The sequence below is a fragment of the Bemisia tabaci genome, chromosome 6 (assembly GCF_918797505.1).
Source record: "Bemisia tabaci chromosome 6, PGI_BMITA_v3".
Classification (NCBI taxonomy): domain Eukaryota; kingdom Metazoa; phylum Arthropoda; class Insecta; order Hemiptera; family Aleyrodidae; genus Bemisia; species Bemisia tabaci.
This window is the reverse complement of record NC_092798.1, coordinates 50,453,817-50,471,452: the sequence shown is the minus strand read 5'-3', so window position 1 is coordinate 50,471,452 and position 17,636 is coordinate 50,453,817. Positions and strand designations below refer to the sequence as shown.

The following is a 17,636-nucleotide window of genomic DNA, read 5'->3' as shown; positions in this document are numbered from 1 at the left end:
AAAACTCCAAATAAAAACCAATTAGGGTGATTTTCCGGATAAGATAAATTTGGAGGTCGACGCTTCTATCAATGCCGATTTTGCAAGTTGGAAACACTGCTGTCCCTCCATTTAAATCCATTAAAAATATCGATTCAGGTGCGGAAAGCTGCCTCAGAAGAATCGATAGTTTTACATACATTTAAATGGAGGGAAAAGAGCGTAGCCAACTTTCAAGCCACTGGTCCAGTCGGAGCGCCAGGAAGCAGTCACGCCTTCAAATGGTGGGATGAGAGATAGAGACATTGACACCCTGCTGTTTCGTGCAAAAACCGCGGCTGTCCACTGAATACTAATTACAGTCGCGCGGTTCTTCACCAGCAGGAGGTTCAACCGATAGTGTTTTCCATTAACTCGAGATGCTGGTCGTGTGCCGCCGCGCTAAGGAAAAACGTCAAACCAGCCTCCGGACGTTGCCAAGTTACATTTGATAAAATCCGAAATTTCAGGGAAACTTTCAAATAATGGACCACTAGACAAGGTACGAATTTAAGTAATCTGATATAAGTTTCTTAATCAGAATTTTACGTAAAACACGATTCGCACAACGAAAATTACTGAAACCAACTTCTAACGAAGATATTAACGTTTTTATTTCACATTGGTTACGAGGAATTTGAATTGCCCGCCCACAAGTAACTCAAAGCTCTACGTGAGTCAAATCGCGCAGTACAATGGTTTCACCAAGCTTCTCAATCGAACACTGTTCATCCCCCACGATATGTTGTTCAAAATATAAGCAATCTGATATACCTGAGCCAAACCGTCCAGACTGATAGTTTGCCAGATTTTTTATATCGCAAAGACTGTCATGATAATGTTTAGCTGCAATGTGAATCACGTAGAGCATTGAGTTTTAATGAGCGGGTGGTTTGAATTCACGCATCAGGAATCATTAAATATCTTTGTAAGAAGTTGATTTCGGTAATTTTTGTTTTACGCATCGTGTTTTACGTGAAATTTTGGATAATAAACATGTATCAGAATGCTGAAATTCGTACCTAGTCTAGTGGTCCATTCTTCCCCACTTTTGTCGAGAATTTTCCTCGCAATTTTATCTAGTTCATCTGGCAATTTCAAGTGAAAATATCCATAACTTCCTTCAAGAATGCGTGTTATCACAGAAGAAATTTGGCAACGTCGGAAAGCACATACGGTGTTTTTTCTCGGCGCTCGGATGCCGTGCCTTCAATGACGAGGCCGGCCGGATAACGTCGGCCCACGCAGGATGTCGCTGCGGACAATTCGACGCCCGGGTGACGTAACGGCGTAACAGCTCGTTGAGATGAGCCCTTCATTACCTTTAATCCCGTACGTTTCGAGGCTCAAGTTGAAATCGAGTTACGTTCTTACATCTGCGGAACGGGGAATTGTGGTCGATCAACCGAGATCCTGACAGAAGCACGTTGCTCCTTCTCGCCTGCCCGTATGTACGGTACTATGGGTTCAGTGCATAGAGTACATAGAGTCGTAATGTAAATGGGAGAGCTGGCGCCATGTTCTGCTCGACGAATTCCGAGCCCGGTGTGCGCCGAGTTCGGGTCGCTTTTTCGATACATTTTCGATCCAAAATGGCGGTTTGGAATACGTGGTAATTCCTATCTCCTCTGTTGTTGTTGTTGTTGTTGTTGTTGTCATCGGTGGCCGGGCACCTGTGTATCGCAAACAATCGATTATGTATCGAAAAAGTGACCCGGCGTCACACAGGAGTCTCGGAATTCGGGACCTGGAAAATGCTTAAAAGTGGCGCCAGCTCTCCCACTTACATTACGACTCTATGTACTCTATGGTTCAGTGGCGTGGCGTGCTTGGCGATCCATCGATTGATCTGCCATTTAAACCTACAGAAAAGGATCGATAAGCAAGGTGTTCGCGATGAACACCTTAACAATCGAGAGAGAAAACATCGCATTCGATACTAATAGCGAAACTGCACTCGAATGCGATGTTTACTCTTTAAAAAAACCAGGCTTTTATTACGTTGAATTACTTTGTTAAAATTGGTAAGCAGTGAGTGCTTTAGTCTCCTGACAACAGAATTGCGATCTCAAAATTGGAGGAAAATGACGAGTAGCTAAAAAAATGGAACCCATTGATGCGATGTATCGCATGCCGTTCTGATACAAAATATGGCGTCCATCGAATCACCTTAATCATGCATAGATCGATGGCCGAATAGCGAAACCACGTGATTCCGTTTACGACGTTGCAGACTTGATATGAATCGTATAATCGAGCTTTTTTCAATCATTCCGAAAATTGCTGATTTAAGATTTTCATGCTTTCTGCGCATATCATGAATTCTCGAAATTCGAGCGTTCTGCTGTGCTTATACATTAAATAATTATAGGAAAAATCGAAATGAAGTCATCCGAAATATATTGTTTTATTTTATTTTATTTTTTTTTTTTAAAAAAAACTCTAAATCTGCTGGGCTATGACGTTTTTGGTTCAAACGAAGTGCTTTTCAAGACGGTCAAGTAAAAATAAGAAATAGGTGACAGAAACACTTTCCCCTTCACTTCATCGTCGAGCTACGGAAACTAAATGGCCAAACCGACAGCAATGTTTTTTTACAACGTGATAAACGATCATTAAGTCCAATTTATGGCTCGAGGTATTTCTGTAGCATGGGTGAAAAACTTCGGGATCCGAACAATTCACCTTCATCATTCTTTGAGTGCTTTGTAATAATTCTTCTAATATGAGTCATAGTTTGGCATTCGCCGATGTTAAGAACGGAAAAGAAAACGAAGTGGTAGATACCTAATCGTAATACAAGTGGCCGTTCCGCTAAATTTATGGTATATTCTAGACCAACGACTGATTCACGAAGTGAATCATTCATCGATGGAGAGAGAGAGGGTACTCGAAATGGACGTCTTTCTTCCAAACGGAACTATGTGCATTAAGACATGAGCCCTGAGACCCATAAGAATATTTGCATAACAGGGCTCACGACATATTGCACATAGTTCCGTTTAGCAGGAATACGTCCAAATAAGTTTTAATGTAACGTTCATGCAGCGGACAGCTGGCATTTTGTTACAATAATATAAATGATTGGTCAAACTATACGAGGCACTGAAAAGAAAAATTATTGAAATATAATTTTGACTTGAAGCGTCGTTTCTTGTCGACAAAATTTGGCTGTTTGGGTTAAAGCCGTGCGGATAAAACTGTGCATCTGTTTTTCGGAGTTAAAAAGGCGTCGTCTTGTTATCGTTAAACTTAAGTTAAAAAACGATATCAAAACAACGTTTCTTTAACTTAAAAAAAACCAACTGACTTTCAGTTATCCACACGGATTTAACTACGGCTTTATCGCCTGGCTGTTGCTTTTTCGCCATCGATTATAAAAGGCTATAAGATATTGTGTAGAGATTCGTGTGCTTTGGAAATCATTACGTTTGATACGGAACCACCTTAATATTTACAAAACACACGTTATATTTTCCTTTAATACATATTTTTTTTCATCAATTACATATTGTATAACGAGAATAATCCATACAGGATGTGCGAACATTTCAAAATCATGAGTTGAATAACGCTGACTCCGCCAGATTAAATATTAGAGCCGAACACAAAGCAAAGCGGCGACGCACTGGCGCCTACAAACCTAACAGGGATACTTCACGCATTGCGTAACGCGTGAAGTATCCCAGTTAGGTTTGTAGGCGCCAATGCGCGTTTAGCGCTGGCTGCCCGCCTGCCGCGCCGCAGCGTGCCACGGCACTTAAAGCAACTATTTCACACCAGAGGCATTGCACAGTATCATACGAAACTGAAGGCGCTCTAATATATTAGGAATGGCAGGCATCCATCAAAATTACGGAGCTTTCCTCGCAAAAAAATCTACATACTAATTACTATGGTCCAAAAAGAGAGCAGGAGTCCAAAAACTCACTAAGTCCTAGCATCCGTTATTAGTAACGTTTAGCATACACTTTATCGCCTGACTGTTGCTTAGTCGCCATCGGCTATAGAAGGCCGTAAAAAATTGTGTAGCCGGCTATAGAAGCTATTGGAAATCTTACAGGCGGCTGTAGGTCTGTGGTATTTTGGAACTCAGATTCTACTGCCAATTTTTACCAGGGCTGCTAAAATACGTATGTTTAAATGGGAAATGCTGCCTGACGACGTCATTAGGCGGTGCATTTTCTCACTTTTAAGTACATTTTTATACTATTTCCCATATCATTAAACAATTATGAAAAATACTGTGAAATCAGCTCTTTAAGCACTTTCAGATGAAGCAATAAATAATTTGCATGCAAATTCTTCATTCCGCCATGAACAATTACCAAATCAGGGCGTCCTTCCTTCCTTCTTTCTTTCCTTTTCCTTATTCCTTATTTTCATGCGAACGGGGGATACGCTCCCCATGTCTCCCCTTGGATCCGCCTTTGGTCAAAGTGTGTTCTCCATGTTTCTTATAAAACTCGACGGAAATCGTTCATCTGAAAAATTTGCTTTGGTGCAGGTCCCTCGTTCTTTGAGAAAATCCATCAACTTCAGCATCTATTTGATCGACCTCTCTGCCTCTGAGTTCAGTATTTGATCAAGATTCTGCACAGCATTTGAAATTCAATGCCATGCGCTCCGCCCACGCACGTAGACGCGGCTCTGGCGTGCAAAAATTGCGATGGCGCGGCTCATGAAGGGGCCACGATAAATCCTCGATACTTGGTGTCTCACTGTCTCAATCATGTGCTCGGCGTCAAAAATGGACGATCATTCACTTGTTTCAAGGAGATGATTCGTTTCTTGCTGAAGGCGTGTCACTACGAGCTGCGGGCCGATGGTTGAAATTGATCGATAAAGCTATAAACAAAGAGAACAAAAGGAATCCTATTGGTGGAAGCGGGTGGTTGCGATGGACAAATGAGGTGGGTAATAGACTAACTAAAGGCAACCTACGAGAGACCCTAGATTAAGTCCATCATTTTCTCCCTTGGTCTATAAGAACCACCCTTTTCAACCAACAGGATTGCTACATACTCCATACTATGTCTCCTTTGAGTCCTTTGTCTATCGCGTTGTCTGTCATTAATTTGAAGAATCAGCCGCTGCAGGGTCCCATTGATGGCGATTCTATTTTTCAGACGTCGGGAGCAGTTTTCAGAAGGGACTAATAATGAGTTCTGCCGTGCTAAGGAAAAACGCCGTATGAACATTTGAGAGTTGCCAAATTTCCCTTGATAAAACATGTATTTTTGACAACATCCATGCTTATTTTTACCTGAAAATTTCGGATATTTAAGCCTACATCGCATGCAAAATTATCTGAAATTTTTGGAAAATAATATTCACAATTCTCCCAGTAATTTCGGTTTTTATTGGAGGAAACTTGGCAACGTCTGAAGGCTCATACGGCGTTTTTCCTTAGCACGGCAGAGTTGCTGTGTGTAACAACGATGGCTGAAGTGCAAAACCGCACGTGTCACTATTGCGGTGATTTAAAATCTCTGCTCCTATTTTATTTTTTCGAAGAAAAACAGCTCAACAATGAGCTTGAAATCGCTACGGAATATTCTGATGATACAGGGGAAAAATCAAGGAAGTTTTCAAGAAATTAAGTTGACTAGTTTCCCAAAGAAAAAATAAAGGATGAAAGGGAGTCTGCAGCTTTGCAAACGGAAATGAGTGGTTTCGCACTTTAGCCATCGGCAGAATAAAACTGCCTTTTTTCCACAACCCCCCCCCCCCCCCCCCGCGACGGCTACTTTTATCAGTGTGAGGAAATAAGAGCGAGAGCTTTCGTTTCGCTGTCAATCGCCGCGCGCATTTGCGCGGGTATCTTCCCATTTCACTCCATGGTTATTGACTTTTCAAAGTTCTACTCGTCTATGATGACAAGAGCTCTCCAACTTTTCTAATCAATTACAGCGTTGAAAATTCAGTTTAATTTCATAAAACTTTCCCCCAAAGTTTCCCTAGGTTCTGAAAAGTGAAGAGAAATCTTCTATCAGAAGAACTTTGCACTGATAAAAATATTTGTGACCTCGGGTTCCTTTCGGTTAATACATGATGTGAAACACGAACCAACGAAAATTTTGTGTTGATTTTGGTACCATTCGCGTTCTTTTGTCAGAGAAAAAACAAATCGTTCCTCTCGTTAACTCAAAGCTGCCAACGTGACCATCCGACTTCATTTTTCAATGAGGAATTACAATTCGTGTTTCAAACATAAAAGCACCTATCTGTACTGAGAAGCTTACGGCGCATATTTTGTTTCTAAAAAAACTAGAAATAGTAGTTCTTTGTGGCAAAATTTAGTTCAATTTACTCTCGGAACGGTCCTGATTTTAGCAGAAGTCGTGGCAATTCTAGAGAGTTGGCAGCCCTGTTTTTCCTCCATTTAAATTCATTGAAAATATCGATTTCGGTGAGGCAAGCTGCCGCAACGAAAATCGATAGTTTTACATACATTTAAACGGAGGAAAAACAGTGTAACGAATCGACAAGATCCAGTGGCGTGGCGCGCTTTTCGATCCATCGATATTTCCCCAATTGAAGCTGTGGTAAAGAATCGATTATTAAGGTGTTCGCTGGGAACACCCTGTTTATCGATACTTTTCCATAGGTTTAAGGGGCAGATCAATCGATATAAGCAAAGCACGCCACGCCACTGACTGGGTCGGTAAATACTAGCGCCATTGTGAAAATCCTTCGTTCCGTGAGATTACCGTCATTGCGTCGGGAAAACAATCAATTGGACGTATTTCTATCAAACGGAACTATGTGCATTAAGACATGAGCCCTGAGACCCATAAGGATATATGCGTTACAAGGCTCACGTCACAATGCACATAGTTCCGTTTGATAGAAATACGTCCAATTTGAAGAGTGCCAACCGCGGCCGGGCCCCTTCAACGTGGCAAGACTGACAATGCTGCCGAGCAATGAGCTTTCAGGCGTTGCCAAATTTCCTTTGACAAAACGCGAATTTTCTGGTAAATTTATGAATATTTTCATCCCAATTTTACAGATAATTTAGTCCACAATTTTACCTAAAGATCCTGAAAATTTCAAGGAAAAATATTCGCAACTTTCCTCAAAAATGAACATTTTATCGAAGGAAATTTGGCAACTCTCGAATGTTCATACGGCGTTCTTCCTTAGCACGGCGGAATGAGTCGAAGGCTACTAAAACCTGAGTCGGCGCGCTATCCCTGCCTTGGCTTGATAAGCTCAGGTATTCGAGAACCCCCATGAAGTTGCCTTTTCTGCGGATGGTCCGATTTCCCTACCAGAGTTGAAAAATTCGCGTGCTTTCATCATTAGGATTACATTTTGCAATAGGGAACCACTACACTTCACTAGACGCGTGGAAATTAACCTACTAGGTTTGAAAATTGACAACACTAGCCGTGAGGTGGCCATAAAATAAGAATGCCAAGAGGCTTTTCGAGCCTCCCCCCCCCCTCCTCCCAAGTTCGCGACTGCGAATTCCCTCTCCTTCCGCGAAGGGAGTGGTGCCCGGTGCCGAGCGATATGCTTTTCGCGGAGATGGATTGGACGGAGTGATTCAGCTAAGTCCGGTGACTCCGGTGTGACGTAACGAGGCATCAGGAGGCTGACAAAGCGCACATCGCATGACATCGTTTATTTTTAGACTCTTTATCCGCTCTTCATTTTGCAATGAGGAACTACTATCTCTAACTTGTCTGTAGAAGCACCTATTTGCAGAGGGAAATTGGTTTTACATATCTCGTTTATGGAGTAAGATGGAAATATTAGTTCCTCATTACAAAATATGGGAGACCGGTGGACATCAAGAAAGCAACCATAAAACACGATTCTGTGATTCCAAGGCTACAGGGGGAGATAATAAAATACGTAACGCTCTAAAGAAAGGGGATCTAGGCCTGTGTTGCAGGGGAGGGGGTGTCCAGGGCTGGGGTGCGTAAAGTTGAAATCGGTGCCAGGAAAATGGAGATGTTGCATGTGTGAGGAATTTGCGATTTGACTGATGATTCTTATGTAAATGTTCGCGAGAAACACGATGGTGCCACTGGTTTTCTCAGAAATCAACTCCAAAACTCAAAAAAAGCTCGCAAGTTGAGGCCAAAATGGAGGGGATATCCCACCGTACCCTGAGAGTCCACCTCTACATCAAGACAAACCTCCAGAGGTGGACTCTCAGGGTAGGGTGGAATATCCCCTCCATTTTGGCCTCAACTTGAGAGCTTTTTTTGAGCTTGGGGGGAGTTGATTTCAGAGAAAACCAGTAGGACCATGGTGTTTCTCGCGAACTTTTACAAAAGAATCTACAGTCAAATCGTAAATTCCTCACACATGCAACATCTCCATTGTTTTTTGGCCACAGGCAGATATAATAAAATACGTAACGCTCTAAGGAAAGGGGGTCTCGGCCTGCGTTACACGGGAAGGTGGTGCCCACGGCTGGGGTACGCAACGCTAAAATCGGTGTGAGGATTTTTTTTTTGTCTGTGTTCACAGAGTATAGAGGGTATAGACTTCAATACTCTCAGTCTGTGTTACGGACGCTTAGCGGAGGCGTTAGAGGTACATGAGAGAAAAATCCGATGGTCAGCGATACGTCAACGGACAAAGTGCGAAACAACGTATCTCCGTTTCCAACGTCGCAGACGTATCAGCTTTTATTTCCACGTCAGAAAATCAGTCAACGTAATTTCTTGGAAATGTCCTAGATTTTTCCTCTTCGTTAGCAGAATACACTGTAAAAATTCCAAGCTATAAAGTTGACTCGGCAAAAAAGTAAAATGTGAGCTAAAATTTTGAGACACCGAACTCAAGATCCGCGGTTCCGAGCTTTGTCCATCGACGTATTCAGCCGTGCTAAGGAAAAACGCCGTATGAACCTTCAAGCGTTGCCAACTTTCCTTTGATAAGACACGTATTTCCTGCTAAAATTATGAATATTTTCCTTCCAACTTTTTAGATAATTTTGTTCGCAGTTTCATCTAAAGTTCCTGAAAATTTCAAGGAAAAATATTCATAAAATTCCTCAAAAATTAACATTTTATCGGAGGAAAATGGCAACTCTCGAACGTTCATACGGCGTTCTTCCTTAGCACGGCAGTATTGAAAAAAAGGCCCCAGACTTGGGGGCGCCCGTGACCGTGAAAAACGAAACGGTGAGAAAACGATCAACCGCGTGTGAAACACTCCGCCGCGCCGCCGCGGAATCTGCCGTGCTAAGCAGAAACGTCGTATGAACATTCGAAAGTTGCCAGATTTCTCCGCATAAAACATGTATTTTTGAGAAAAGTTATGGATATTCATCGGTAAAATTCTCAGATACGTTGGATCAAATTGCGAACCGAAATAATCTGAAAAATTCGAAATAAAACATTCAAAATTTTCCGCAGTGAATTTGGTTTTTGATAAAGAAAATCTGGCAACGTCGAAAGGTTCATACGGCGTTTTTCCTTAGCACGGCAGAGAACGTCGTTCCTCTCACGAAAGAACGTAAATTCATATCAATGATGCCATTTCCGTTTGCAAATTTCATTCTTATGAGGCGAATCTTGGACATTTTTAACTGATAATTTCACTGATTTATCTTCCGATTCCATGCAAAAATCAGGAAAAGTCTGGACAAAAATTGCATAGATGCCTTCTTGTAGAAAAATTAAATTTTTTAAGTCAATTTGGAAAACTTAGGATGGAGTTGCGCTCCTTTGTCTGGAAAACGACGCATGGATAAAACAAACTGATAATTTCTCTGATTTTTCCTCCGATTCCGTGCAAAAATCAGAAAAAGCATGGACGAAAATTGCAAGGATGCATCCTAGTAAAGAATCGAATATTTTTAGCCAATTTGGCAACCTTTGAATGGAGTTACGCTCCTTCGTCTGGGAAAAAACGAATAGATAAAAGATCTCGGCGCGCTTCCTGCTTCTTTCCTCTTAGCATAAGTACTACTACTACTACTTATACGCGTCGTCGATCCGAAGGTAACGAGGATTTACCTCCCATGAGATCCATCTTGCTCGCTTTCGTTGCCGTAGCCGCACGAGTGACATAACCAAGGTTCGGCTACAATTTGACCGGGGGAGGGGGAGGGGGAGGGGCTCCATGCATGCCGCCATTAAGCAGGACCTGAGGACCTGGGATCTCGGCCAAGGAGACTGGAGCTCCCGGGAGGCCGCGTGGAGGAAGACCTTTGGCGGAGCTGCTGCCCGCGCCGCGACGCGCGCCACGCCGCAATTTAGAGCGTCGCGACGCTGTGCTCCATCCGTGGGCGATGCTCCAGCGGCACCGGCTCGGTACGGCTGCATATCGCATATCGGCGCCAGCGCAGCGTAAAGTTTAACTTAGCCGGCGGGCAGAAAAATTGCTCCGAGACCCCGAACTGCCTACCCACGACAGCGTCGGGGACTCGGGGGGGGGGGGGGGGGGGCTACAAGCTACAATGATAGCGAAGAGAGTAGTAATTACTAGAGTCCCGTAAATACAAGGATGAATTTTTGAGAAAACCAAGATGTCTATTGGTACCCTGCCATTCAAATTCCTCACTTATTCAGTACCTTTTCCTTGCTTTTTCCTTGCTTATCCGAAAATTCATACTTTTGGCTATTCTTAAAAATCCTTGCTTTTCCTTCACCTCACACGCATTTTTATCTGCATTCGGAATGGGAAAGAGGAATGATCGAATGACGAAGGAATAAACCGAAAAACAAGAGGAATCGAACCAGGGACCTAATAAATGGAAATCGCATACCCCCAAGGCTACTTTTTAGAGTTAATCGTGAAAATCTAAAATTTCCATTCCTTCAGGCGGAAAATCCGTACCTTTTCCGTGCTTTCGTACCGACCTTCCAAAATCCGTGCTTTCTCAGTGTATCTGTACTTTTTCCGTACGGTAGACACCCCGGAAAATCGGCTCAGAAGCGTCTGACTGGAAAATTTTATTGAAAGAACCCTCCGGTTTTTGTCAAATTGCCATTAACCATCCGAGGGACTCTTAGAAGTTGTTTGGATTATTAAAACTTGACCGGTTTTATTTTAGTTACATAAAACAAGCACAGATTTAGAAGCACCACGATGGAAATACGTGGTTTCACAGTTGAGACATGAGTACGCTACATGGGCTCATTATGGGCCCACGGGTACATTAAAGTAAAAGGAATCAAAGTCCTGGTTATTCAGCATACTCTCCAGGGTGTCTAGTATTTTTTAATTTTGAAAAATCCTGATATTTTCCTGATTTTTCCTGATGTTTTATAGAAAAATCCTGATTTTTTTCATTTTGAAAATTCCTGATATTTTCCTGATTTTTCTCGTAAAAACTATATTTATTGCATAATTGTATACGGAAACTAAATTTTCTGACAAAGTGAGAAAAATTCTTGATAAAACGTCCGATTTTTCCGATTTTTCCTGATCGGCCAAAATTCCTAATATTTTCCAGTTTTTCCAGATGCTAAACACCCTGCTCTCCCTTAGTAAAACGGGCTGAATCGAAAACCTAAGTAGACTTCTGAGTGAGGGACACTTCAGTCGATGAGATTAAGTTAACTACATCAGCGAAGGCCTCAAGAAAACCGAGTCTTTCCAGTTTCGAAAATTATTACTTCAGGGGCTTGATTTCATACGATTCACGTCTCGTAGCGTAATCCTGATGCCACTAACAATTCTTAGCACGTATGTGCCTCGTCAGTCTCACTTTTCATGGCAATGAGGCGTATTCGTGAGTGGTTGCCCCTCTCCGGCGCCGAAAAACTCGGGCAAAATAGCCACCTTCATTTAATCTGAGAATGCGAATTATGGACCACTAATTACCAGTCGCGGGCCTGAGCCTATGCTGCCTTGCTAAGGAAAAACGCCGTATGAGCCTTCAGACGGTGCCACATTTCATTCAATACCAAAAGAATTTACTGAGAAAATTCTAGATACTTAACCTACCTCTATTTTTCGGGCAATTTTGTTCACAATTTAATCTGAAACATCTGAAAATTTCAGGGGAAAAGATGCATAACTTTCCTAGAACTCAAAAATTTAATCGAAGGAAAATTGGCAACTCTGGAATGTTCATACGGTGTTCTTCCTTAGCGCGGCAGTATGGCTCGTATTTTCGTGCTGATCAACTGCTACAGTGAAGTATTCTAATAAGTGGAAATTTTTTCAAAATCATTAGTTCTGCTAGGTCCATTAAGTCTACCATGTATGGACGAAACACTCAAATTTTTGAGGATTCCTTTTTATACACTCCGATTCCTTCTGTTTCTTTCCATTCTTCTGTCCCTTTCCTATTTCTTTTTTGGGAGATACTCTCCCTACTTGACAAAAGGTTTCCAAATGGTAAAATCAATCCAACGGATAAAACTAATTACGTAGCGACATTTAGGGATTTCTTCCATGCAAAAAAAGAGAAAACCCACAGACTCCTTGTTTTCTAAAAGAAACTCGGCTATTTTCTGTTGCACTTGATCCCATATCGATGGCTTAAGTTCGAGACGGCTTGACCACAAGTCTCCGTTGGTGACGTTGTATACTTCCAGTCATACTTCATTTTTTCCTTGGAAAACTAGACAACGTAATTTCTTGAAACTCCCTTGATTTTTCTTCTCTGATAGTAGAATATTCTGAATAAAAAAAAAGAAGCAATAACGTTGACATGTTCCGCTTCGAAAACAAACTAGGGGTGGAGATTTTAGAGCACCACAAAAGAGGTACGTCACATCGAATTTTAGCCATTGATACGCTTCTAATAACATAATTTTCTGTAGGACACTTTGCTCACGACGAACAGTCCAGCCTCACTTTGGTTTCAACAAAACGCTTGGAAGCTCTAGTTCGAGTTTAATCGGCAAAATGCAAGCTCCGCTCTTAATGTTGTATACTTAATCGTTAACGATGCATCACGTACAACTATTGCTAAACTTCACGAGCAGTTCGGAAATAACGAATGTAGTTTTCATGGAAGCAGTTTTATTTTACTGTGCAACACTGCTCGAGGGCGGAGGGACGGTTTTCGAGTTTGCAATGAGTGACGTCAGTCGAATGGACTGACTCATCACTAGTCTGTTTTTATGCACTACGTCATTTTATGGGATTGATAGAGGTGCGGGCAGCGATGCTGCTTTTCAGATTCGGGTGCGCCGTTTAACGCTTAATAACACTATACACTGCCATGCTAAGGAAAAATGCCGTAAGAGCATTCGAATGTTGCCAAACTGCCCCTCGGGAAATATGTATTTATGAAGGGCGTTATGATTATTTGGACTGCATTTTGCAAAAAAGAACCGAGAGCATTCCAATATTGCTAGGATTGTGTAACATACATTCTTCGCAACAAAATTACTGAAATAATGGAAATAATCATATTTAAAAAGATTAGTTTCTTCTTGAATTCATTGTATATTGACGGTAAAGATAAAATTTGTATAGATGATCAGTTTAGATTTGCAGGGTAAAGAAAGTTGCACAATCTTAGCAACATCGCAATGCTCCTGGTTCCTTTTTGCAAAATGCAATCCATTTTTCCTTGACATTTACAGGCGCTCTACATCAAATTACGAGCAAAATTCTCTGTAAAATCGGAAGAAAAATATTTGAAAATTTGCAAGAAAATTCCTGATTTGTTGAGGGAGATTTGGCAACGTCTAAAGGCTCATACGGCGTTCTTCCTTCACCCGGCAGAACAGTGCTGAGGAAACGACGCCGAATGAAAATCCAGAGATTGCAAAGTTTCCGGTGATAAAAATCGAACGCTCTAATGGATCAATGCACAATTTTCTGCAGCCCTGTTACGAAAGAGTGTATTAAAAAGTTCATTCGGAGGACAAGAAAATTTTGGTGGAGAATATTTATTACGTTTCTCTAAAATCAAAGTGATTCCGAACAACATTTTTGAGAAAGAAAAATGTATTACACTCTTGGCTGACCAGAGACAAATTCAATAAATTTACGATAAAATAGACCCGAAATTCGTAGACGAAGGTATGATTCGTTTGGTGCAGCCTATGTGATTTTAGTGCCAATTTTACCTCTTGGATATTTCATCATTGCAGCATTTTATGCGCCTTCGATGCACATCTGAGTATCTGCCGGTAGCGGAATACTTTAAAATATATATTCGACGTCGGCTATGTGGCAAGGCCAAGTGCGAGGTTTAACTTGTTACCATCTGAAGGTTTACTTCTTTTTTTCCCCTTCGGAGAGAATAATTAGTTGCTACAACAGGTTCTATGTAAATCTACGGCAGGTTCGAAATGAAATAAAGTCATTGCTAAATGCGGCTTGACTATTTCGTTTCTTCCATTCTTTCGCTTCTTGGGTGCAAATAAGTTCCTTGATCGTATAAGACTGACGAACAGTTCGCGCATACCTCGAAAATCAGAATTTTCTCAGACGAACTGTGGAAACGGATGGTTTTCTTTTTTCACTTCATGGGTAGGTATGCTTTGATCTCGGGCAACTTTTTAAACTCCCCGGAGATAAAATTGCATACCCAACCGAAGTGAAGGAACTTCGAGTGGATCCGCTTATCCGTGGTTCACAAGTCTAGTAATTTTTAATGCTGCGTCGAGCGTCGCGCGCAGATACGTTGACTTCGAGCAACTATTTTAACTCCCCGGAGATCAAATTGCATATTCAACGAAATGAAGGAGCTTCGAGTAGGCCTGATGCCGCAGTATGACTAGATTGCTCGCTCAGGGTGTCTACGAAACCAGGCTAGCCAAAAATCAGTACTTTTCCAGTAATTTTTCAGTACATCCCCAAGAAATTCAGTACCTCCTCGACATAAATGGACCGCGTTAAACAGAAAGGAACCAAGCCACATCAGCTATTGTCAAACTTGATTGGGCAATTTAATTTTTTACACGAAAACGGTTGTGCGGATTTTTCTGCAAATTCCATTGAATTTTTTCCATAATACAAAGCATATTCCTTAAAATTTTCAAAGGAATCTGCATAGACGTTCTCTCGTAAAAAATATAAGTTCCCTGTTAAATTTGGCAATAGCTGATGTGGCTTGATTCGTTTCTGTTTAACGCGGTCCAGTTATGCAGTATTTTTTCAGTATTTCCAATGGACCACTAGACGAGGTACGAAGTTAAACAATCTGATACCTGTTTCTTGACAAGAATTTCACGTAGAACACGATTCGCGCAACGAAAATTGCCGTGACTAAATCCTGACGAAGATGTTAATGTTTTTATTTCACATTGGTTACGAGGAATTTAAACTGCCCGCTCACAAGAAACTTAAAGCTCTACGTGAGTCAAATCGTGCACTACAACGGTTTCAGCAAGCTTCTCAATCGAGCAATATACATTTCCCACCATGTGTTGTTCAAACTATAAGCAATTTGCTATAGCTGAGCCGAAGTGTCAAGATTGAGGTTGCCAGATTTTTATATCGCAGAGACTGTCATCATAATGTTTAGCGCGCGATGTGAATCACGTAGAGCATTGAGTTTTCATGAGCGGGTGGTTAGAATTCACGCATCAAGAATCATTAAATAGCTTCGTAAGTAGTTGTGATTTCCGTTGTGCGCATCGTGTTCTACGTGAAATTTTGGTTGAGAAACATGTATCAGAATGCTGAAATTCGTACCTTGTCTAGTGGTTCATTGACAAAATTCGATAAATTCCAAAAATTTCAATTTCACACTCAAATTGCGACAAGATGAAGAATGACTAAAAAATGAAAAAAAATTCCGAACCTTCTCTCAGAATTTCCGCACTTCTTCAGTACTTCCGGACCGCACTTAAAAATCAGTACTATTTCCGGACTTTCCGGAATTATAGACACCCTGTCGCTCCCTCCTTTTCCCTCACCACAAACGGTCCTTTAGCTATAATTTCACTTCCAGTGGCAAGGCGTGAATGATCGATTATCGACATTTCCCCATTTGAAGTTATGGTAAAGAATCGATTTTTGAGGTTTTCAAGACGAACACCCTGTTTATCGATCCTTTTCCATTGGTTTAAGTGGCAGATCAATCGATACGTCGCAAAGCACGCCACGCCTCTGTTCACTCTCCTGTCTTTTAAGACATTTCGGGATGAAAAATAAGACGAATGAAATAATTTTACAATCCGGCCAGAACACATTCTGAGAATAACATTAAGTAAAACTTAGAAAGTAACTGTAAAATTAGACATTTTTTCGACTGGGGAAAGGCAGCGTTGCCAATTTTCAAGATTCACCCCTGCTCGCGACCCGCGGCTGGGACTCGAGCGCTTATCGCAATATTCTGCCGTGCTATAAGGAAGAACGCCGTATGAGCCTTCAGACGTTGCCGAATTTCCTTCGATGAAAACCGAATTTACTGGGGACATTGTAGATATCCCCCCCCCCCCCGAGTTTTCAGACTATTTTGTGCGCAATTTAATCTAAAATATCTGAAAATTCCGAGGGAAAATATGTTTAAATTGCGTCAAAAAAACACGTTTCATCAAGGGAAATTTGGCAACTCTGGAATGTTCATACGGCGTTCTTCCTTAGCACGGCAGAGCGCTTATCACAATATTCGGGGCGGAACACTGAAAACCCGCGTCGATACTACTTATTTAACCTACAAAGATATTAAACAGCGATTGGCTCGCAGAGCTTTCGAAGGAGGATGACTATCGACCCACCGGTTTCTGCTTTGCCACGCCAATCAACGGGCAATATTGACAGGAGGTTGACCTCTTTTTACCGAAGGGAATGGTAGCTCCGATACACTATGACTTGGATTTTTCTCTCCGAGGAAAGAGATAAGAATTTATGACGGCCTTGGTCCCGACTCCAAACAATGACGTATCTGCCGTACTATTTTGTAAGGGAAACGCTCAATGGCAGTACTGCCGTGCTAAGGAAGAACGCCGTATGAACAGTCGAGAGTTGCCAAACTTCCTTCAGTAAAATGTTTATTTTTGAGGAAAGTTTGTGTCCTTGAAAATTTCAGGAACTTTAGGTGAAATTGCGTAAAAATTATCCGAAAAATCGAAGGGAAAATATTTATAAATTTACCGAAATTCGTGTCTTATCTAAGGAAATTTGGCAACGCCTGAATGTTCATACTGCGTCCTTCCTTAGCACGGCAGAGTAGCAGGGTACCGAGTTTCCGATAATAACGAAATTTCCTGACTATTAAATGATTTCTGAGAATGAAAATGCGTCGCAAGCGACACATTCAAAATTCGAGCTCTGCCGATATTGGTATGACTGCCGTGCTAACGAGAAACGCCCAACGAGCATTTGAGTGTTACAAGAAGTTACCCAATAAAACCATTATTTACGAGAAAGTTACCAACATTTATTTAGAGAATTGTTTTAGAAGTTAATAGCAGGGTTTTAGAAAAAATTCCAAGAAAAACATTCACAAATTTTCCAAAGAATTCGAGTTCCAGAGGTTCACGGCAGATGAGAGCGATTGGAGCTATGCAAAAATTTAAACAGAGCAACAAAATTCAAGGTTTGAAGGCATTTCCCGACTTGTCAACTAATGAAAATGAAACTTACTGAATTTTTCACGATTTCACTGTATTTTCGAGGGAGTGTCACTCTGGTTAGGCTGTTGCCAAAATTACTGCGAAAAAATATTAATGACAGAGAGCATTACAGAATATTTTACCTTGAGATTTTCAGGTAAAACAGATGTAACT

General features: G+C 41.4%; 1 protein-coding gene across 8 annotated transcripts in view; it reads right to left on the bottom strand.

Annotated features, from left to right (window-relative positions):
• The window catches only part of LOC109034746 (uncharacterized), a 68,607-nt gene that overhangs the window by 10,515 nt on the left and 40,456 nt on the right, over positions 1-17,636 (bottom strand). For 2 of the 8 annotated variants that reach the window (XR_011900096.1, XM_019048046.2), the window contains one exon: positions 17,494-17,560. The exons of the other annotated variants lie outside the window; for them this stretch is intronic. Coding sequence is in view for 1 of the 2 variants with exons in the window: in XM_019048046.2 (XP_018903591.1) it covers positions 17,541-17,560 (20 nt within the window). In the remaining variant the exon portion in view is untranslated. The remainder of the gene's footprint in view (positions 1-17,493; positions 17,561-17,636) is intronic. 8 annotated transcript variants of the gene reach the window in all.